This window comes from Macaca mulatta, chromosome 8 (assembly GCF_049350105.2).
Source record: "Macaca mulatta isolate MMU2019108-1 chromosome 8, T2T-MMU8v2.0, whole genome shotgun sequence".
In the NCBI taxonomy this organism is placed as follows: Eukaryota; Metazoa; Chordata; class Mammalia; order Primates; family Cercopithecidae; genus Macaca; species Macaca mulatta.
This window is the reverse complement of record NC_133413.1, coordinates 65,274,813-65,297,232: the sequence shown is the minus strand read 5'-3', so window position 1 is coordinate 65,297,232 and position 22,420 is coordinate 65,274,813. Positions and strand designations below refer to the sequence as shown.

Below are 22,420 nucleotides of genomic sequence, written 5' to 3'. Positions count from 1 at the left end.
TGAGGACATTATGCTAAGTGAAATAAGCCAGTCACAAAAGACAATTACTATATTATTTCCCTTACATGAGGTATCTGAAGTAAAAATACAGAAATAGAAAGTAGAATGGTGGTCACTAGGGACTGAAGGGAAGGAGAAATGGGGAGTTGTTAATTACTAGATTACCAATTTTGGAAGATGAAAAAGTTCTGATGATCTGTTGCGCAGTAATGTGAATACTTAACATTACTAAACTGTGCACTTAAAATGCTCTTAAAATAGTTACAACAGTAAATCTTATTTTATGTGTTTTACCATGATTAATCTTTTTAAAATCAACAGGTATTTTGCTTACTTGTCCTCTTAAAAAATTGAAAGAGTTCTTCGATCTAAATAGTTGTCTGGATCCTGTATCTCCCTTTTCCCCATGGATAGAAATGTAGACGTTTGCTACTGTTCCAGCATTCCATAGCTCACCCGTTGCCACATTCACTTCATATATTGTCACTGACAACATAAGAAAAAAACCTTTTTAAGTGCCAAGCAGTGCTCATATAATAGAAAATTACGTACAGAAATCTCCCCTTATCCATGGTGGAAAAGTTCCAAGATCCCCAATGGATGCCAGAAACCACAGATAGTAACAAATTCTATATATACTATGTTTTTCTCTACATATACATACTTATAATACAGTTTAGTTCACCATAAGACATTAACAATAACAATAAAATTGATTAATTATAACAATATACTATTCACAATTTCACAGACAGAAAACTTGTTCTTACCACAGATCTTACCAAATTTGACATACTTTTTTTTTCTTTCCATATTAATTCAAGAACTTTCACCTTTTCACTTAAAGGACGTACTTTATGGCTTCTCTTTGAAATATCCAAATTGCCAGCATCACTGTTCTTGCACTTTGAGGCCATTATTCAGTAAAATAAGGGTTACTTGAACACAAGCACTGCGATACTGTGACAGTTGATGGCTACTAAGTGACACACAAGCGGAGAGCATATACAGCATGGATTCACTAGAGAAAGCGGTGATTCACATCAGGGCAGGATGGAGCAGGACAGCAGGAGATTTCATCACACTCAGAACGGGACACAACTTAAAATTTGTGAATTGTCTGTTTCTGGAATTTTACATTTAATATTTTTGGACAGCAATTGACTTTGAAGAACTGAGACCAAGGAGAGAAAAACCATGGACAAGTGGAGACTACTGTACAGAAATCCAATCAAGAGTTCTAGTTCCAGGTAATACGGAGTAACATGCACCACCCAGTCTCTCCTACTGAATGCAGCTGTAAAACTTTGACAGAATGCATAGAACAGCTATATGAAGGTCAAAACGTGAACAGCGGCAGGAGGAATGGGGAAGAAGACCAAAATTTAAAGTAACACCAAGCATCTGTGAGTTTGCCATTTTTCCTCCTCCACAGTCCCCCAGCCTGGATTCAATGCACCAGAGACCTGGAAATAGGTACCGGGACCTCAGATATGCGGGCTCGGTAGAAGCCCTCTAGTTTTGGTTCAGGAGGCAGGAAAGGGAACTCCTCAAATATAGAGAAGAGAAGATGCAGACATGCTACTATTTTTTTACTTGCATTTCTCTATTTTCTTATATCCCTGTGCCTGGGAAGAGGAGTACATTGGAGCCAACATTTTAAAGGAGAGAACTTTCTCTTCTGTTTGGAGGAACTGGGCTTCAATAGGGTCTTCCTTCTCAAACAGGAAGACTGAAGAAGTGCACAGCACAACAGGATAACTAAAGCCTCAGTTTTCTAAGCAAAGCACCAAAAGAAAGATCCAAGAACTGTAGAGATTTTAAGAACTGAACTGACATTGGAACCACAGCCCACAGAAGGCAGGTTAGAATTTACAACCTGAAATTAACCAGTAGTCAACTGTATACTAAAACAAAAATATCAGCATTCTCCTTAGGATTTAAGTAAGAGCTACTGTCTCACATAATAATATGTAAAATGCCCTGGATATAATAAGAATAATCAGAATATTAAGAACAAGAAAAATATCAACTCACATGGGAAAAGAGAACGGAGACATCACCATTGAGATGACATGGGTACTGATTATCTGGCAAATATTTTAAAGCAGTCAGGATACAAATGTTACTACAAACAATCATGAACACTCTTAAAACCAATGGATAAACAGAAAATCCCCGCAAAGAAATAGAAAATTTAAAGAATAACTAAATAGAAATTTTAGAACTAAAAAAAACATCATAAGCAAATTTTAAAACTCACTGAATAGGCTCAAGAGCAGACTGGAGAGAACAGAGGAAGGCACAAATGAGCCTGAAGACAGATAAACAGAAATCATCCAATCTAACAACACAGAAACATACGTTTTCTAAAAAATGAACCTCAGGGACCTGTAGGGTAATGACAAAATACCTAATATTCATGGGCATGAAGTAGCAGAAGAAGATAAAAAGATTATAATTCAAGAGTTCTGTGAATTCAAACACATTCCTGCACTGCCCTCCCACACCAGCTCCATCCTCTGGATTTTCACATCAGTTAATATTCCTTCATATTCCATTCCCTCCTCAGCTCATGCAGAAGGTTTATAAGTAGGAATTATTGAGGGAAGTTTTATTTACTTTCTGGGATTGTAAACTTGACAATCCTTTTCTAAAGATTGACAACTTTTCTCCATTCTTTGTCATTTTTTCTTTTTCTTTTTTTTTCTTTTTTTTTAATTCAGGGTCTGGTTCTGTCACTCAGGCTGGAATGCGGTGGAACAATCACGGCTCACTGCATCCTCAACCTCCCAGGCTCAAGTGATCCTCCCTCCTCAAGCTCCTGACTAGCTGGGACTACAGGCATGTGCTACTATGCCCAGCTAATATTTATATATATACACACACATATATATGTGTATATATATATATAAAATCATGTATATATAATAATGTAATTTATAACATTATTATATTACATATTCATAATATATAATTTTATATATTCTTTTTAATAGAGATGGGGTTTTACCATGTTGCCCAGGCTGGTCTTGAACTCAAGAGATCCACCTGCCTTAGCCTCCCAAAGTGCTGGGATTACAAGTGTAAACCACCACACCCAGCCTTTCCCATTATTTTTCTAAACAAACTTTCATTTTTCCTTTTTTAAAAACCAAATAACTATGATAAAATTGGAGAAAGAAAACAAGAGGAGGGGAATCAGAGTAACAGTGGTCTATCATCTTTGTGCTATTCTAATCAGAGGTGTTCTTCTTTTATTGTCCATGTAAGAACTTAAAAGACAAATATATAACAAAAATGAATTGAAGTTTTCTTAATTAATTGACACATTTGTCCAGGGTTCTACTGGTAAACTGAAATATAAAATAGTTGTTTCATTAAAAAGTACCCATAGGAGAGGATATGGAGAAATAGGAACACTTTTATACTGTTGGTGGGAGTGTAAACTAGTTCAACCATTGTGGAAGACAGTGTGGTGATTCCTCAAGGATCTAGAACTAGAAATACCATTTGACCCAGCCATCCCATTACTGGGTATATACCCAAAGGATTATAAATCATCCTGCTATAAAGACACACGCACACGTATGTTTATTGTGGCACCATTCACAATAGCAAAGATGTGGAACCAACCCAAATGTCCATCAATGACAGATGGGATTAAGAAAATGTGGCACATATACACCATGGAATACTATGCATCCATAAAAAAGGATGAGTTCACGTCCTCTGTAGGGACATGGATGCAGCTGGAAACAATCATTCTCAGCAAACTATCGCAAGAACAGAAAACCAAACACTGCACGTTCTCACTCATAGGTGGGAATTGAACAATGAGAACACTTGGTCACAGGAAGGGGAACATCACACACCAGCACCTGTCATGGGGTGGGGAGAGGGGGGAGGGATTGCATTAGGAGATATACCTAATGTAAATGAGAAGTTAATGGGTGCAGCGCACCAACATGGCACATTATACATATGTAACAAACCTGCACGTTGTGCACATGTACCCTAGAACTTAAAGTATAATTTTAAAAAGCATATTTTTAAAAAGTACCCATAGGGCATCAGCAAGATGATGCAAACCCTAGACCCACATTTGCCCACAGAGATACCATCATAACAACAATACTTGGAACATTTGCCTTTGTGAGAACCCCAGAAACCACCTAAGAGGTTCCTATACCCAGGCAAGACCAAAGACAAAAAGAACCTCATCGAAACCAGTAGGAAAATTCATGGCATTTCACATGGCGAAGCTCCCCCTCCTACCCCTGGCACATACAGCATGACCAAGTTGCATTTATACCTAGATATACAAGGATGGTTCCACATACAAAAATCAATCAGTGTAACATGCCACATTAACAGAAAGAAAGCCAAAAAACAAAAAACTTCATTGATGCAGAAAAAACATTCTTATAATCCAACATGCTTCCTTGATAAAAACTCTCAACAAACTAGGAATAGAAGGAAACTATCTCAACATAATAATGGCAATATATAAAAAGCTCACAGCTAACACAATACTTATTGATGAAAGAAAAAAAGCTTTTCCTCTAAGATCATGAAAAAGACAAGGATGCCCACTCTCATCATTTCTATTCAACATATGACTGAAAGTTCCAGGTATTGCAATTAAAACAAGAAAAACAAACAAAAGATATCCAACTTGGAAGAGAAGAAGCAAGATTATTGCTGTTTGCAGGTTATATATGTAGAAAACTCTAAAGGGCTCCACACATACAAAAATTGTTAAAACAACAAAATCAACACTCAAAAAGCAGCTGCAGGCCAGGCGCGGTGGCTCAAGCCTGTAATCCCAGCACTTTGGGAGGCCGAGACGGGCGGATCACGAGGTCAGGAGATCGAGACCATCCTGGCTAACACGGGGAAACCCCGTCTCTACTAAAAAAATACAAAAAAAACTAGCCGGGCGAGGTGGCGGGCGCCTGTAGTCCCAGCTACTCGGGAGGCTGAGGCAGGAGAATGGCGTAAACCCAGGAGGCGGAGCTTGCAATGAGCTGAGATCCGGCCACTGCACTCCAGCCTGGGCGACAGAGCGAGACTCCGTCTCAAAAAAAAAAAAAAAAAAAAAAAAAGCAGCTGCATTACTATATACTAACAAAGAATAATACAAAAAGAAATTAAGAAAACAACTGCATTTACAATAGCATCAAAAACAATAAAATACTATACTTAATACTAAACCAAGGCAGCAAAAAATATGTACAATGAAAACTACAAAACGTTATTAAAATAAATTAAAGAAACGAATAAATGGAAAGACACTCCATGTTTGTAGAAGACTTAATATTGTTAAAATGTCTACATTACCCAAAGCAATCTACAGATTAAATGCAGTCCCTATCAAAATCTCAACAGCAATTTTTACAGAAATAGGAAAAAATCCAAAAATTCCTATAGATTGCCAAGAGATCCCTGAATAGTCAAAACAATCTTGAGATGAAGCCTAACACTTCTTGATTTTAATACATATGACAAAGCAACAGTAATAAAGGCAGTGTGGTACTGGGATAAAGACAGACAGACTAACAGAATAGAATAGAGAACTCAGAAATAAATCCTCGATTATACAGTTAAATGATTTTGACAAGGGTGCCAAGACCACACAAGGAGGAAGATAGTCTCTTCAATAAATGGTGTTGACTAAACTGGATATCCACATGCATGCAAAAAATAATAATAATAATAAAGTTGAATCTTTATCTTACATCAATATAGATATTAACTAAAAATGGATTAAAGGCCTAACCATAAAAATCTAAATCCATAAAACTCCTAGATGAAACCTTAAGAGAAAACCTTCAGGATATCAAATTTGGCAATTATTTCTTGGATATGACACCAAATTCACAAGCAACAAAAACAAACAAATGGGGCTACATCAAACTTAAAAACTTCTGCACAGCAAAGGCAACAATCATTAGTGTAAAGAGGCAACCTATGGAGTTGCAAAAAATATTTCCCAGTCATGTATCTGATAAGAGGCTAATATCCAGAAAAAATAAGGAACTCCTTCAACTAAACAACAACACATGGAAAAGAGACAATCCAATTTAAAAATAGGCAAAGAGCTTGAATAGACAATTCATCAAAGAATATATACAAATGGCCAACAAGCCTACAAAAATTCAACATCACTAATTATTACAGAAATGCAAATGAAAACCACAATGAAAAACCAACTCACACCCATTAAGATGGCCAGTATCAATAGAAAAAAAAACAAGTGTTGGGGAGAATGCAGAGAAACTGGAACCCTTGTGGGATGTAAAATTGTCCAACTACTATGGAAAAAGGTATGGAGGTTCCTCAAAAAATTAAAAATTGAATTACCATAAAATTCAGCAACCCCATTTCTAGATACACATCCAAAAGAGTTTAAAGTAGAATCTCAAAGAGATATTTACATTTGCACACGCATGGTCATTACAACATTATTCACAATAGGTAGAAGGTGGAAGCAAGCCTAATGTCTGCTGACAGATGAATGGATAAAGAAATTGTGGTATATACATATGATGGAGTAATACGCAGTCTTAAAAAGAATAAAAATTCTGTTAACATGCTATACCACAGACATTACATTCGGTAAAATAAACCAATCACAAAAGGACAAATATTGTATGCTTACACTCATATGATGTATCTAAAGTAGTTAAAATCATAGAAACAGAAAGTAGAAATGTGGTTCCTAAGGGCTAAGAGAAGTGTGGCGGGGTAGGGATTGGGGGGAATTAGTATTTAATGGATATAGAGTTTCAGCTTTGTAAGATGCAGAAGTTCTAAAGATCTGTTGCATAGCAATGTGAATACACTTAACACAAGTGAACTGTACACTTAAAAATGTTTAAGGTAGTAAATTTAATGTTTGTGTTAATTATCACAATTAAAAATAAAATTTTTTTAAAAGTAGCTCACACAGCCTGTGAGCCCACTTTTGGTGTTTTCTTAGGAACCTTTATCCTTAGGTAACTCCATAATTCCTATACCTATACCTACCTAAGATAGGTAATTCCTATCTTAGGAACTCCATAATTACAACAAATTTTTTTTTCAGTTACACATGATGGTATACTGGTAAACTGGGCAAACACTTTTAGAGTTACTGTTGTCTTAAATGATAAATAACTATCATTACTTTTTATAAACTTAAAGGAATAAAATATAGCAAAAGAGACATTAATCCAGCTTTCGTTATTTGTACTACTTAGAACTTACATGTCTACCTCTAGCAAAGGGTGTTACTTGTTTGTAATGATATCATTTCAGACACAGTGTCAATCTTAGCTAGAATATTAGATAAAAATATGGCAAGGGTAAATTATCATTTGCTATATCTACCATTGACCTAGATAACTAAAGGCTTATCAAGTTTACAGACAGCATATGATAGGGTATGGTTAGAATACCAAGCCATGTCCTGAAACTGAAAAGAAAAATGTTGATTAATAAACCATAAGGGTCAAGCCCTACACAAAAGACAAGTAAAATCAGAAGATATTTGTAGAGTGTGCCTTCCTTGAGTAGAACTTTAACAGTTAAAAATGGAGGGAAGTAGCAGCAGAAAGTGACCTCTACATCATTACCAACAATGGGTAGGAATAGGGCACCTGGCAAACATCTCCTCAGGTGAAACACGTGGGCTGATGAGGAAGAATAGTGATAATGCTGCTAAATGGTGAAAAAAATACTTATGAATGGTGAGAACAATGCTCATGCTTCACTTTTCAGTAACTAGGGCTATTCACCTCTTTTCAAAAATATTTTAACTTCAGAAACTTAAGAAAAGTGATCGCACCTTAATTTAAAACCACAAAGGAATCATCAATCTATGCAAATGTTTTGCCAGTCTACGTTCCCTCAAAAAACTAGACAGGTTGGTATGGACCTAAGCCTAATGTCAGATAAGACTACTATTACTCATTTATATATTTATTTATTTATTTAGAAAATTAAAGCATGACATTTTAATAGAACACACTCTGGATTGGAGAAAAATCCATTTTTTGCCAATTAATAATCTCACATGCCCTTATCCCATTCTCCTCCAAGGCAGAGGCCAGCAGACCCAAGAGCAAATAGTTCTTATGGACAGCCACACTGAATTCTTATGCTAGGGAGCGGTGACTACCTAACCCTGAGTAGAAAAAGAGCCTATTATCAGCCATAAATTTAAACAAGGCTTGAATACATCTCTGCTTTTGGCCAGACATTTAGAATGTCATTGAGCAGTTGTGTTTTTATTTCCTAATCAAATAGTTAAAGTTTCAAAAATGAGGGAGAGCCCGGTGGGAAAAGTATATATTGACTTGCATTTCTTAGCCCTGGAGGAACTTCATTTGACATTCAATTTTTCTCATGACCGCCTAAGAATTAATTTCCTTGTTTTGATTAAGAAGCATTTCAGCCGACCTTCCTATAGGGCTGTTGACAAGAACATATTCCTGAATGTTGGCATGTGAAACAACTAAAAAGCATTTAGATGCAGCTGCCACATCAGAGAGGTAAGTGATAAGAAACTGGCAGTCCTTAATCATTCATTTACTCAACATGTGTTTATTGGTTCCCTGTCCTTCAGTATTTAGGCAAACAAGTTTTATCTGTGCTGCCTGGAGTTGACTCTTTCCTACCTGGAAGGATGGGTTGTCCTTTACTTAAAACAGGAAATTCTCGACAGATTTCCCCATCCTCTTGATCTCGTGCAAACCATCGTTGAACAGGAACATAAAACTGTTTTCCAGAATTCATATTATGCAATTGTATCTACAATAACAATAATATTACTTTCAAAAATGTAGGAATGCTTTATCAAAGTGTCAAATAAGTTTTGGTTCAAGACTGCCACTTAGCTCAGAGAACTTTTTTTAATATGAGAAACTGTTGATAATTTGACAGTGCTAATTTCTTCTTTTCCTGCCATCTCAAGTACAATGGCATTTCTTTCCTCTATCTAAAAATCTTCCTATTTCTATTTATTTCTTTATTTTTTTGAGACAAAGTCTTGCTATGTTGCCCAGGATGGTTGCCAACTCCTAGGCTGAAGTGATCCTCCCACCTCAGCCTCCTGAGTAGCTGGGTCTACAGACACATGCCACTGCACCCAGATAAATTTTCTATTTTTAGCGTCTCTATTTTGAAATGTTTATTTCCAATATGGCAATTTCTTCCCAAATCTTATGTCATTAATATTTTCCTGTTTAGAAAGAAACGTTTACATTTTTAGAAATATATTTTTCCCTGTTTCAACTTAGAAATTGATGTTTTGGTTTAAAGTAATTTTATAAATATTAGCATAAGGTCAGATTTCATACACCACAGATTCAAACTGATATGGTTCCCCCCTTGGATCCTTAGCAATGAACAAAATTCAACCAGTAATCATTTATATGGTCACCTATTACACCTAATCCATTTATCCTGGAGTTAAACAAGAATGTTAATAATTTCTGGTAGGAACTGAAAAATATGAAAATCATCAAAAAGTAAAAAACTATATTTTCTGATACTAAAATCTAGCCTTTTCTGAATAGAGGACAATTATTCTTTTACAGTATCTCTTGGAGTTCCAGTAATTGATGTCACACAATAGTGAATAAGCATGCCAGTGCGCAAGGGTAATGTAAGGATTGTTAGCCTATCTAAATATTCAAAATTACTTTAAAACTTCACTATGCTTTCTGATGTTTAAGAATTCAGAAGTGTTCTGTAATGGACTCAGATGTTTCATTTGTAGTATAATGAAATGTTTACAGAAAGATAACTTTTTCATTAAAATAATTTTAGAAATAAAAAAAGCTTCAGTGAGGTGTTATTTTAACTATTAAGTTAATCTTACTCTTTTGAAAATTCCTTAAATCAGAGATTTTCAACTTTAATGATTTTAAAATCACCTTGTTAAAAAGGCAAATTTTCACCCAGGCACAGTGGCTCACACCTGTAATCCCAGCACTTTGCAGGCCCAAGGTGAGCAGATTGCTTGAGCCCAGGAGTTTGAGACCAACCAGGGCAACATGGCAAGACCCCGTCTCCACAAAAACTTAAAAATTAGCCAGGTGTGGTGGTGCATGCCTATAGTCCCAGCTACTTGAGAGGCTGAGGTGGGAGGATCACTTGAGTCTGGGAAGTTAAGGCTGTAGTGAGCCATTATCGTGCCACTCGACTCCAGCCTGGGCAACAGACAAAGATCCTGTCTCAAAAAGGAAAAAAAGGCAGATTTTCAGGACCTGCTCCTACTAAGGTCTCTGGGTCTCAGACAGGTTCAGGAATTCACATTTATAAATGCATATTAAGTGTGATTCTGACACAATGTAATGTCACTTTTAGAAAGGCTTCCTGAGAACCAGTGAGAAAAACTATTGTTTGCAAGGTTACTACTGCCAAGACTGTCTGATTTGACCATTTTAATTAAGGCCCAAAGCTGATCATTTGAGAAGCAGAAAATAACCTAACATTTTGAACTTTTTATTTTGTAAACTTCCTTAACTGAACTTGAAAAAAATCAAGATTAAGTTTCTAAAGCAATGTGGTTATTTTATGGAAATGTATTATTGTTGCTATTATGGAATCAGTGATTCTGTTCAAATTCCCATGCAAGTTGGCTTACTTAAAATTTCAAATTTTAAACTTCTAAACTGTATTATTAGAATTACACAGAAAAATGTCAACTAATTTTGCAAAATGGATAAACTGGATAACAGTTTTTGTACATTCAGAATGAAACTTTGAATGAAGAATGTGTGTCTTCTTCACAGGTACTCAGCAAGAGCCAGAGTAAACCTCAGGCGAAGTTCTCCTGCAGTGAGAGAATACTTGCCATAGAGAGAAAGACAATAGAAATGTTCAGCCTGATTTTTATATCATTCCTCTATAATACAAAACGTTTTGTCTCAGCATCCCAAGTTCATAATGAATGTAATCTTGCATATTGGCTATCAAATGAAATAGCAGGAGGATTAATGATAATTTTCATACGTTAGTTTACCTCGCTGAGAGGGAAGAAAAAAAGATATTATTGTCACATATGATCACTTAAGAATCAATTTGAATATTATACTTCAAAAGCTCTATAGAGCATAAAAGAGAGCATTTCACATAGAAGCCAAGTAGTAATTTTGAATTTTAAAATATAACCTCAACATTCTGTATTTTCATAAGGTAAATTTTTTCATTCTGCTTTCAGAATCCTTGTAACTTTAACATAAAGAAGATGGTATTAACAACTATATACTCCTGCTAATGGAATTTTTTAATGTTTTTAAGGAATTACTCATCTTCTATGAATTTTTCATTAATTCTTCCACATGTTAAAACTCAAGAAGAGTAAGTTTGCCAAAAATATCAGGAATATGACGAGATTTTCTTCACATTTTGAGAACTTGTTTAAAGAGCATTTATTTTGAAATGACAGAAGATGTAAATACACCATACACAAAAATGGATGACAAGCTCTATGATTTCCAGTGTTGGAGATCTGCATTTACTGACAATCATGGTAATAAGTGGATGTTTCATGCTGAACAATGTAGAAAATTTAAGCCTTTTTTTTTTAATCTTAAAAACACTCAAGGGGCATTTTCCGGCTTAGCATGAATAGACTAAATTTCAGAGCTGGCATTCAATTCTAGTAGACTATTATTTCATCAACACAGTGGTCTATCTTTACAACATTTCTGAAGCAAATAACATACAGCTAGTCATCTTTTTATCACTAGTGCAACTATATCAAGAAGCTATATGAGTTTATCCAGAGTCCCAGGCATTTTTTTCTTTGCAAAGAGGTGAAAGAATTGCTTGGTTAAGGTGCCTCCCTCAATCAATTAAGAATTAATTAATTATTAAGGACATATGATACTTCTGCCTTGAGGAAAGCACAAGCTAAAAAGGTACAGGACTCCATCAACTCATTATAGGCATGATGAGTTGACTCCTGAGAGGAATATGCAGAGGATTTTGCAAAGAATGGGAAAGTGTTGATACATCCTTACCTCCTTGCAGTGCCAGGAAGGCGAGTGTCCAGAGTTGGTATGCCCAATACGAATTTTAAAGAGTGTTCCAATGTCTCCAACTGTTATCTATGAAGAGCCAAGGGAACAACTTTCAATATAATTTCACAAAGTCCACTTAAAAACAGCTCAGATTAGGACATGATATGTTGATAAAGGGGTCAATTCATTAAGAAGAGATAAGAATTATAAACATGTACACACCTAATAAGAGAGTACTAAAATATAATAAGCAGGCCGGGCGCGGTGGCTCACGCCTGTAATCTCAGCACTTTGGGAGGCCGAGGCGGGTGGATCACGAGATCAGGAGATCGAGACCATCCTGGCTAACACGGTGAAACCCCATCTCTACTAAAAATACAAAAAAATTAGCCAAGCCTGGTTGAGGGCGCCTGTAGTCCCAGCTACTCGGGAGGCTGAGGCAGGAGAATGGCATGGACCCAGGAGACGGAGCTTGCAGTGAGCCAAGATCCTGCCACTACACTCCAGCCTGGGTGACTGAGCAAGACTCTGTCTCAAAATAATAATAATAATAAAATAAATAAAATATAATTAGCAAAATTTAACAGAACTGAATGGAGAAACAGGCGCTCTTTGATAATAGTTGGAGACTTCAATACCCCACTTGAATGATGGGCAAAACAAGTACAGAAAATAATAAGAAAATAGAGGACTTGAACATTACACACCACCTAGACCTAACGTCTACAGAACACTCCACCCAACAACAGAAAACAGTCTTTCCAAGTACACATGGAACGTTCTCCAGGATAGAACATATGTTTTGCAACAAAACAAGTCTTGAAAATTTAAAAAGACAAATCATACAGAGTATCTTGTCCAAACACAAAGGAATGAATCCAGAAATCAGTATTATAAGGCAAACTGAAAAGTTCAAAATATGTGTAAATTCCAAGGCGGGTGGATCATGAGATCAGGAGTTCAAGACCAGCCTGCCCAACACAGTGAGACCTTGTCTGTACTAAAAATACAAAAATTAGCTGGGCATCATGGCGGGTGCCTGTAATCCCAGTTACTTGGGAGGCTAAGGCAGGAGAATTGCGTGAAGTCAGGAGGCAAAGGTTGCAGTGAGCCAAGATCATGCCACTGCACTCCAGCCTGGGCGAAAGAGCTAGACTCCATCTCAGAAAAAAAAAAAATGTAAATTAAAGAACATACTTGTAAGCAACGAATAGGTCAAAGCACAAACTGCAGGAAAATTTAAAAATACTTCGAGATAAGTGAAAGCAAAAATCTAAGATACAAAAAATATGCAAAAAGCAGAGCTCTGAGGGAAATTTATAGCTATATACACCTACATTAAAAAAGAAGAAAAATCTCAAATAAATAACCTAACTTTACATCTTAGGGAACTAGAAAAAGAAAGGCAAACCTAATCCTAAGCTGGTAGAACAAAGAGATAGATGATAAACAAAAGGGAGAATATAAAAACAACAAAATAAATGAAATTAATATTTGTTTATTAAAAACATCAATAAAACTGATAGACTTTAGCCTATCTAGATTTTAGCAAAGAGAATTGCTAAAATCAAAAATAAAAGAAAAGACATTACTATTGACTTTACAGAAATAAAAAGGATTATAAAAGAATGCTATGAGCAACAGTATGCCAACAAATTAGACAACCTAGATGAAATGGACAAATCTATAGAAACACACAGACCACCAAAACTGACTCGAAGAAATAAAAAATATGAATAGACCTATAAAAGGTAAAGAGGTTGAATCAGTAATGAAAAACCTCCCAAGAAAAAGAAACCTAGGACAGAAGGCTTCACTGGTGAATTCTATCAAATATTTAAAGAAGAATTAATTCCAAACACTTCCAAAAAAGAGATGGAAATACTTTTTAACTCATTCTGCAAGGTCAGCATTATGCTGATAACAAAGTCAAAGACATAACAAGAAAACTATAAACCACTGTGCCATCTTCAACAAAACTAGCTAATGAATCCAGAAGCATATTAAAAAGATTATACATTATAATAAACTAGGATTTATCCCAGGAATGGAAATTGGTTCTACATACAAATATCAATCTAATATACCACGTAAATAAAATAGAGGGGAAAAACACAATCATCTCAACTGATGCCAAACCACCCCCCCACACACACACATATTTGACAAAATCACATGCCCTTTCATGATTTAAAAAAAAAAAAAAAAAAAATTCAACAAACTAGAACTTGAAAAGAACTTCCTGAACATGGTAAAGGACACTCATCATGAGAAAAACCCACAGATAACATCATACTAAATGGTAAAAGATGGAGAGCTTTTCCCCCAAATCAGGAACAAAACAAGGATAATAATTTTTGCTACTTCTATTCAAAACTGTACTGAAAGTTCTAGCTAGAGCAATTTCAGCAACAAGAAAAAATTTAAAACATCCAAATAGGAAAGGGAAGAGGAAGGAAGGGGAGGGGAGGGGAGGGAGGCGATAGAAGGGGGAGGGGAAGGGGGGAGAGGAATCGGGGAGAGGAAGGCAAAGGGAAGGGAAAAAGGAAGGGGAAGGGAAAGGGAAGGGAAGACATTAGAGGTTGCTAGGGGTTGGCAGAAAGGCAACAGGGAGTGACTACATAACAAGGTTTTCTTTTGGAGTGAATAAAATGTTATAAAAGTAGATAGTGATTGTTGAATAACACTGTGAATGTACTATATGCCACTAAATGGTACAATTTAAAATTTTTTAATGGTAACTTTTGTGTATTTTACAATAAAAAAGAAAAAAAGAAAAGTCTATACAAAGAAAGTACAAGGAAAAAGGAAAGGAAGATGTAAAACAGTCTGCCTCAGAACCCTCACAAGAAAACAATTCATTAGAACAAACGAAACTGTGATCAAAATTGGCGTGAAATTACTGCATTTAATGAAGCTATCACCTCTACAACAAGAGATCAATGTAGCCATTCCAGAACTCAAGCAAGAGTGACAACAGAAAGAGCTGAAATGTAGTAGCAGCATTAAGAAAAAAGAAGCATCAAACTATGAAAATGAGGGGTTAAGGGTGTTCCTTTCTTATTACAGAATTGAAAATTATTTAGCCCTATAAACTATGTGAATATATAATTCAATTTAAAAGTAAACAGAAACACTAAAATAGCAAAACAACAACAACAGCTCAGACTATTTTTATTTCTTACTCATGGAAAATAATGACAAAATCTTTTAGTGACTATAAACACAAGAGTGTCTTTAAATATTGACTCATATAGGATGGAAAAGTTAAATCAAACTAAACTAATGGGAACAACATTTCCAAATGGTTCAGCCTCTCCTGTGGTTGTAGTAAACCAAACACCCAGGATCACATGGAGGTGGCTGTCCAATGAAGACTTACAATACTTAAGGACACTCTTTTTTCATGGTGATTTTACTGTCTCCACCTGGTTCAAACCAATCCTTCTGTGCATCCATTAATTTATTCAACAGACATTACTAAGCACCTATAAGTGCTAGGTGCTTGACCCATTTCAAGTCTTGCCTTTGTTTGCTAATGTATCCAACTTCAGTTTAACAACATGGCACTGGTCTCCCTGCTTCATCTTTGTTACCTCTGTTTCCCTCTAGATCTTAATCTCCATGTGTCTAGCCATGGTCTAATAACTTGATAACTAATAACTAATAAAAACCAATAATTAACAACTTGATGTCAACTTTTTTGCCTTCCTTGTTTGATAATTTTATTTTTCGTTTTTTGAACTTGACTTGGAGCCTTATCTGGAGAGCCAGAAAGGCATAAGCCCTTGCTGTTGATGTCTGTCCACATAGAAATAAATGCTTACCATCTAGTATTTCTGTCTAGCTACTGTCTCTTCCCATATTGCAGATTTACTTCTGTTAAATCTACTTGAGCAAAAACTTCCATAAATTACTTTTGAATGATCTTCTACAGGGCACATGGTATTGTTAAAAGGATAGACTACGTTCCTTCCAAAGTACCTACTAGCTGTATCACTTACATTAACAGCTTGTACTCAGCTTTATTACTTACAGTAAATATGTCTTCATGGCCATCCTGAAATCGAGCCCCATCTGTTCCATAAAGATATATGGGGGCTGAACTTCTATGTTGTCCATACAGAATAATATAAATCTGTGAGCTGGTCCCTGCATCTGGCAAGTCACTGGTGATTATAAAAACTTTCCAGTTACTACCTATAAAAGAAAAAATAACATACAGCATTATGGCAACTGATAGAAATGGAAGACTCAGAACAACAGGTCATCATAAAAGTAGGAGGGTTCAGGATAGACAAAACTTATTCTTCATCTCCTCTGAAGAAGTGCCATAATAGAAGATTTATATTTGGAATTTAAAATACTCAATAAAATCACTATTTCCTACAATGTGACAGTGAGAATATTTCCAAAAAGATCGTTAGTGAGGCTAGAGTGGTATCATTACCATATTATTGTTGGTCATACCTGGACTCCAAGAGAGTCACTAAACAACTTCTTTGAAGCTCCCAATATTTTGACAAAAAAATCTCCAATATTCTCAGCTCTGGCATGTAACATGTACATTGAGAATTAATGCCTTTTAGGATATTTTTTGAGTTTAGATATTTATTTTCCAAAATAAAAATTTATATGATAATTAAGAATATAAACTGGAATTGGTGAGTAGAATTTGGGAAGTTATCTGCTATAATTTATTCATTTATTATTTTAAGTATCCTCAATTAATAAAGTAACTAAATCCTACAAACAGAAGCATATTTTGTATCACCTACAAACAAATGAAAACAATGCTAGAAAACATATGGCTCATTGTGAACAAAACTGAGACTGACTAAACATTATAGTACATTCATGGTGGTATGATACAATATCCTAGGATTTCGATTTAATTTTGCCAGGTTTCTGTGCAATAAACATCAGTGTATTATTTCATTTTCACATTGCTATAAAGTTACTACCTGCGACTAGGTAATTCATAAATAAAAGAGGTTTAACTGACTCACAGTTCCACATGGCTGAGAAGGCCTCAGGAAACTTACAATCATGGCAGAAGGCGAAGGAGAAGCAAGTACCTTCTTCACAAGGCAGGAGAGAGAGACAGCGCATGAAGGGGGAGCTGTCAAACACTTTTAAAACCATCAGCTCTCATGAGAACTCACTATCATGAGAACAGCATGGGGGAAACTATCCCCATGATCCAACCACCTCCCCTGCGATCCTCCCTCAATACCTGGGAATTACAATTCAAGATGAGATTTGGGTAGGGACACAAAGCCAAACCAAGTGAATCAGAAAGCTGATCTATAAGAAAAATGAAAGCCAGATGTGGTGGTGCATGCCTGCAGTCCTAGTTACTTGCAAGGCTGAGGTGGAAGAATCGCTTAAGCCCAAGAATTTGAGTCACAGCAAGCTATGATCTTGTGACAGTACACTCTAGCCTGGACAATAGAGCAAGACCCTATCTCAAAAAAAAAAAAAAAAAGGGAATAAAACAAAAGTGAAGTAATGAGAAATTAGGGAACACCCTCAAGATTACATAAAAGAATTAAGAATACAAAGCAATAAAATTAAGAATGACTGACTTAAATGGCATTCTTTCTACTCATTAGACTGTTTTCCTCTCTTCCAACTTTGAACTAAAATGTATTTCCCATTTTCATCATCAAAATAAATAACCAAAGGCTAGATTTAAATTTTATTTATATGGTACAATAAATACACATTAATGTATGTTTGTATTTGTATTTTTTTATTTTTATTTACTTTTTTGAGAGGAGGTCTCACTGTGTCACCCAAGCTGGAGTGCAGTGGTATGATCTTGGCTCACTGCAACGTCCACCTCCTGGGTTCAAGCGATTCTCCTGCCTCAGCCTCTCGAATAGCTGAGATTATAGGCACCTGCCACTATACTCTGCTAATTTTTGTATTTTAGTAGAGGTTTCATCATGTTGGTCAGGCTGGTCTCGAACTCCTGACCTCAAATGATCCACCCACCTTGGCCCCCCAAAGTGCTAGGATTACAGGCATGAGCCACTGCACCTGGCCTGCTTGTAAAAAAATCTACTTTAAAATATAAAACTATATTTTGTTTGCCCTACACATAGTGGAAAGCCATGTTAGTCTATCAAATCATCTTGGTAGACAATCAGTAAGTAAAAACATAATTTTAAAAAACTAGTCAAGGATGGTCTGTCTTTAACAGTGACAGAAAATGTTAAATTGCAATTACAAACTATAGAGGTAGAAAAATTCTAGCTATGTTCTGTAGGATAACTGGTATGTTAGTTCTTCTTTGAATAAATTGAAATACTGCACTTCTGTCTTAGAAATGCAGCAAAAAGAGTTTGGGGGAGAATCAATACTTGCTAGAAGTACAAGGACCAAATCAATCAATCAAGAAATTGGATTTTCCAACAACTAGGATGGAAAGGCTGAAAAGTGAGAGAATGGAAATAAAAATAAAAATAATGAAATATGATGTCCATTTACTATAGGTTTTTGCACCTCCCTAAATCATTAAATTATTAAAACCTTAACCCTGCAAGGGAGTACCATAAAAACTGGAATAGAATCTAAAGATCATGAACTAAGATTCATCTTTCAGTTTATAACTTACATTTCAATCAATACAAAGCCAACAAGTCATTGGGTCATTACTAGTTGACCACTGTCTAGGGAATAATAGATGAAAAACATAAGATGATGTCATTGTCTTCTGTTAGCTTGTAATCTATATGAGGTAATAGGCCAACATACCAAAAGAGAAAAACATCAGAATATTCTTATTGTAATATTTTGTGAGGTGAGGTCAGATCACAGAAAAACTAACATAATAAATAAGAAAAATTAGAAGGAGACAGAAAAGAAGGGGAGAACAAGAAGGAGAAAGTAGGGAGGAGGAAGAAAACAACAAGAAGCCAAATAAAAAGAAAAAGAAACATCAGCAGAAAGAAAGTACACAACTTTATGCCATAATCTTTTAAAGTAGAAGTCAAAAGGCAAGTAAGACAGAAGATTTCAGGAGTTTGTACAGCATCTAACCCAGTTTTCTCAGAAATGCTGTGGGAGAAAAAATGTAAATAGACAAAATTCTAAGTCTTTGAAATATACATATACCACGAGGCCTCAATTTGAAAAACAGTGAGTTGAAGGGGTGAGTAAATGAACTGGAGAAAAAAAGAATGCAGGTAGTGGAAAAATAGCACCTTTTTTCTTTATATAAACTGTCCACTCATTTAATGAGCAAACAGACTGGGGAAAGACTCATTTACTAGAACAGACACAAAACATATAGAAAATTTGAATAGTCCTATATCCTCTTAAAAAAATAAATTTATACTGTAAATATTTTTCACAAAGAACTTCAGGCCCAGATGGCTTCAATGGTGAATTTTCTATCAAACCATTCTAAAAAATAGTATAAATCCTATATAAGTCCTTTGGAATAGTTCCCAACTCATTGTATGAGAAGAATATTACTCTGGTACCCAAATCAGAAAAGACATTACAAGAAAACTACAGAGCAATAACCCCTATAAGCATCAATGAAAATATTCTCAACAAAATATTAGAAAACCACATCAACTATAATCTTCAAGTTTATTCCAGAAATGCAAGTTTTTTTAACATTAAGCAGCCAATCAGTGTAATTCACCGTATTAACAGAACACAGGAGAACATAAAATGATACTCAGGATCATTCCTCATTAGAGAAATGGAAATAAACTAAAACCACTATGGGATAGAGCACTACATATAATAACTAAAATTAAAAACAGTGAAAATACCAAGGTAAGGATATAGAGTAACTAGAACTCTCATGCATAACCAGAGGAAGTGTGAAATGGCATAATACTTTGGAAACAGTTTGGCAGTTTCTTGTAAAGTTCAACAAACTTACCATATATTCCTGAAATTCCATTCTAGTAATCTACCCAAAGAAATAAAAACATACAAAAACTTGTACATGAATTTTCATTGTAATTTTACTCACAATACCAGAAACTGGAGTAACCCAAATGTCCATCAACAGGCTAGTCATGGGTTAAATTCTCTCTTCAAAAAAGATATGTTGAAGTCCTAACCTCTGGTACCTATAAATGTGACCCTAATTAAACATAGGGTCATTGCAGATGTAATTATGATATAAATTAAGATGAAGTCATGCTGGAATAGTGTAGGCTCTTAATCCAATACAACTCAGAAAAGAGACACCCAGGGAAAATGTCATGTGAAGATGGAGGCAGATATTAGCATGATACATCTACAAATCATGGAACACCAAGGACTGCTGGAAATCACCAGAAGCTAGGAGGGACACACAGAACAGGATGTCCCTCAGAGCACTCAAAGGAACTAATTCTGCTGACACCCTGATTTCAGATTTCTAGCCTACAGAACTATGAATGAATAAATTCTGTTGTTTGAAGGCACCAATTTGTGGTACTTGTCTTACAGCAGTCCCAGGAAACTGAAAAAGATTTGGTAATAGGAAGTAGGGTGCTGCTGTATAAAACACCTAAAGCTAGTTCTAGATAGGCTCTGGAAATAGGCCAAGGGTGTGCCTGAACAACCTCTTGCTAATGTGATTCACTGATCCAATCAGCCATCTCAGCAGAAGCCATAAATAGATGGAGTTACCCAGGAAAGATCTGTGGAGAACAATTGTGTCTAATGGTACAGACCCCTTTGGCATCCACAGAAGACCAACAAGGTTTTTGGAGAATATTATTTCATCAGATGAAAGAAACAGAGATGGGACAAATGACTGTGAGGGCCAGAGAGGGTAAAGCCACTGCCCTTGGGGGCTGAGTGGGTGGGCTGCTGCCTGAGTAGGGCCCAGAGAGCAAAGCAGTAAGCCACTGAGGATTACTCTCAGGCCTTGAAATCTAATGAAATTTGCCCTGCTAGGTTTCTAACTTGCTTGGAACACGTGACCCCTTTTTTCCTTTCAGTTTCTTCCTTTTGGAATGGGAATGCTTATCCTATGCCTGTCCCATCATTGTACTTTAGAAGCAAATAATTTGTTTTCTAGTTTCACACATCTGTCAATGGAGAGGAATTTTGGTCCAAGATGCATTATACCCAGAGTCTCACCCATATTTGATTTTGATAATATATAAAATGAGATTTGGGACTTTGTGAAATTATTATATTTAGATGAGATTTTGAATTTAAAGTTGATGGTGGAATGGTTAAAACTTTTGGGAATATTGGAATGCAGTAAATGCATTTTGCACATAAGGACATGAATTCTCGAGGGCTAGAAAGCAAACTGTAATGGGTGACTAGTGTCCTTATAAGAAGAGAAGAGATACAGAGACAGAGAAAGAGTGCTACACAAAGATGGAGACAGACATTCCAGCTATCCTGCTGCAAGCCAAAGAATGCCAAGAACTGCAGGCAACCACCAAAAGCCAGAGAAGAGGTGAGGAAGGATCTTCCCCTGCAGTCTTTAGAGACAGCATTCAGACTTCTAGCCTTCAGAACTCTGAGAATAAATCTGTTGTTTTAAGTTACTCAGTTTGTGGTAATCTGTTACAGAAGCCCCAGCAAACAAAAGATGACTCTACAGTAAAATGTGTTACATAATGAATACAACTCAGCAATGAAAAGGCACAAACTACTCATAGATGTAACAATTTGGATGAATCTTAAGCTTCATGCTGATCAAAACCCTAGTCACAGGAGTATGTACTTCATGATTCCACAGAACTGCTAGGAAAAGGCAGTATAACTGAAAGCAAATGAGTTCTTTCCTAGGGCCAGGAATGGTGGAATTATCTTCAGAGAACACAAAGAAACTATTTGGGATAGAATTGTTCTGTATTTTTATTGAGATGTTAATTATACAGGTGAACACAACTGTCAAAACTCATCACATTTTACATTTAAAATGAGTACATCTCTTTACGTAAATTATACCTCAATAAGTTGATTTTTTTAAACATTAATAAACAAAACTTGTAAAAGTTATAACCCAAAAGGTAAAATTGTTTTAAACTGCCACACAAATGAAAAAGGACAAATTTCCTTTATTTGCAAACAATTCATACAATCAATAAAACAAAACTAAACTAAACATGGATATCACAATGGAAAAATGGACAAGAATATGAATAGGCAATTTATTTAAAAAAGAGAAAGAACACAAGTGATCAAGAAATAGAAAATATGCTCAACCTCCCTTATACCTAAAGACAGGCAAATCAAAACATTGTTTTTCATCTATCAGAGTGACAAAAATCTTTGGTTTTAAAACACCTAGTGTTATAGGAGTGTGAAGAAATGGGCTTTCTCACACAGTTTGACATCAGTGAAGTTTCATATACCTTTATTGAATGGCAGCTTGAGAATATCTATGAAATTTTACAATGCGCATATTCTTTAATGTAACT

At 35.6% G+C, this 22,420-nt stretch overlaps 1 protein-coding gene across 1 annotated transcript in view; it reads right to left on the bottom strand.

Moving 5' to 3' along the window:
• RP1 (RP1 axonemal microtubule associated) overlaps positions 1 to 22,420 on the bottom strand; it is a 267,355-nt gene that overhangs the window by 220,317 nt on the left and 24,618 nt on the right. Inside the window, exons 3-6 of the mRNA XM_077942819.1 lie at positions 16,054 to 16,217; positions 12,018 to 12,104; positions 8,664 to 8,796; positions 335 to 486 (exon numbers count right to left, since the gene is read on the bottom strand). Of these exons, the coding sequence (XP_077798945.1) occupies positions 335 to 486; positions 8,664 to 8,796; positions 12,018 to 12,104; positions 16,054 to 16,217 (536 nt within the window). The remainder of the gene's footprint in view (positions 1 to 334; positions 487 to 8,663; positions 8,797 to 12,017; positions 12,105 to 16,053; positions 16,218 to 22,420) is intronic.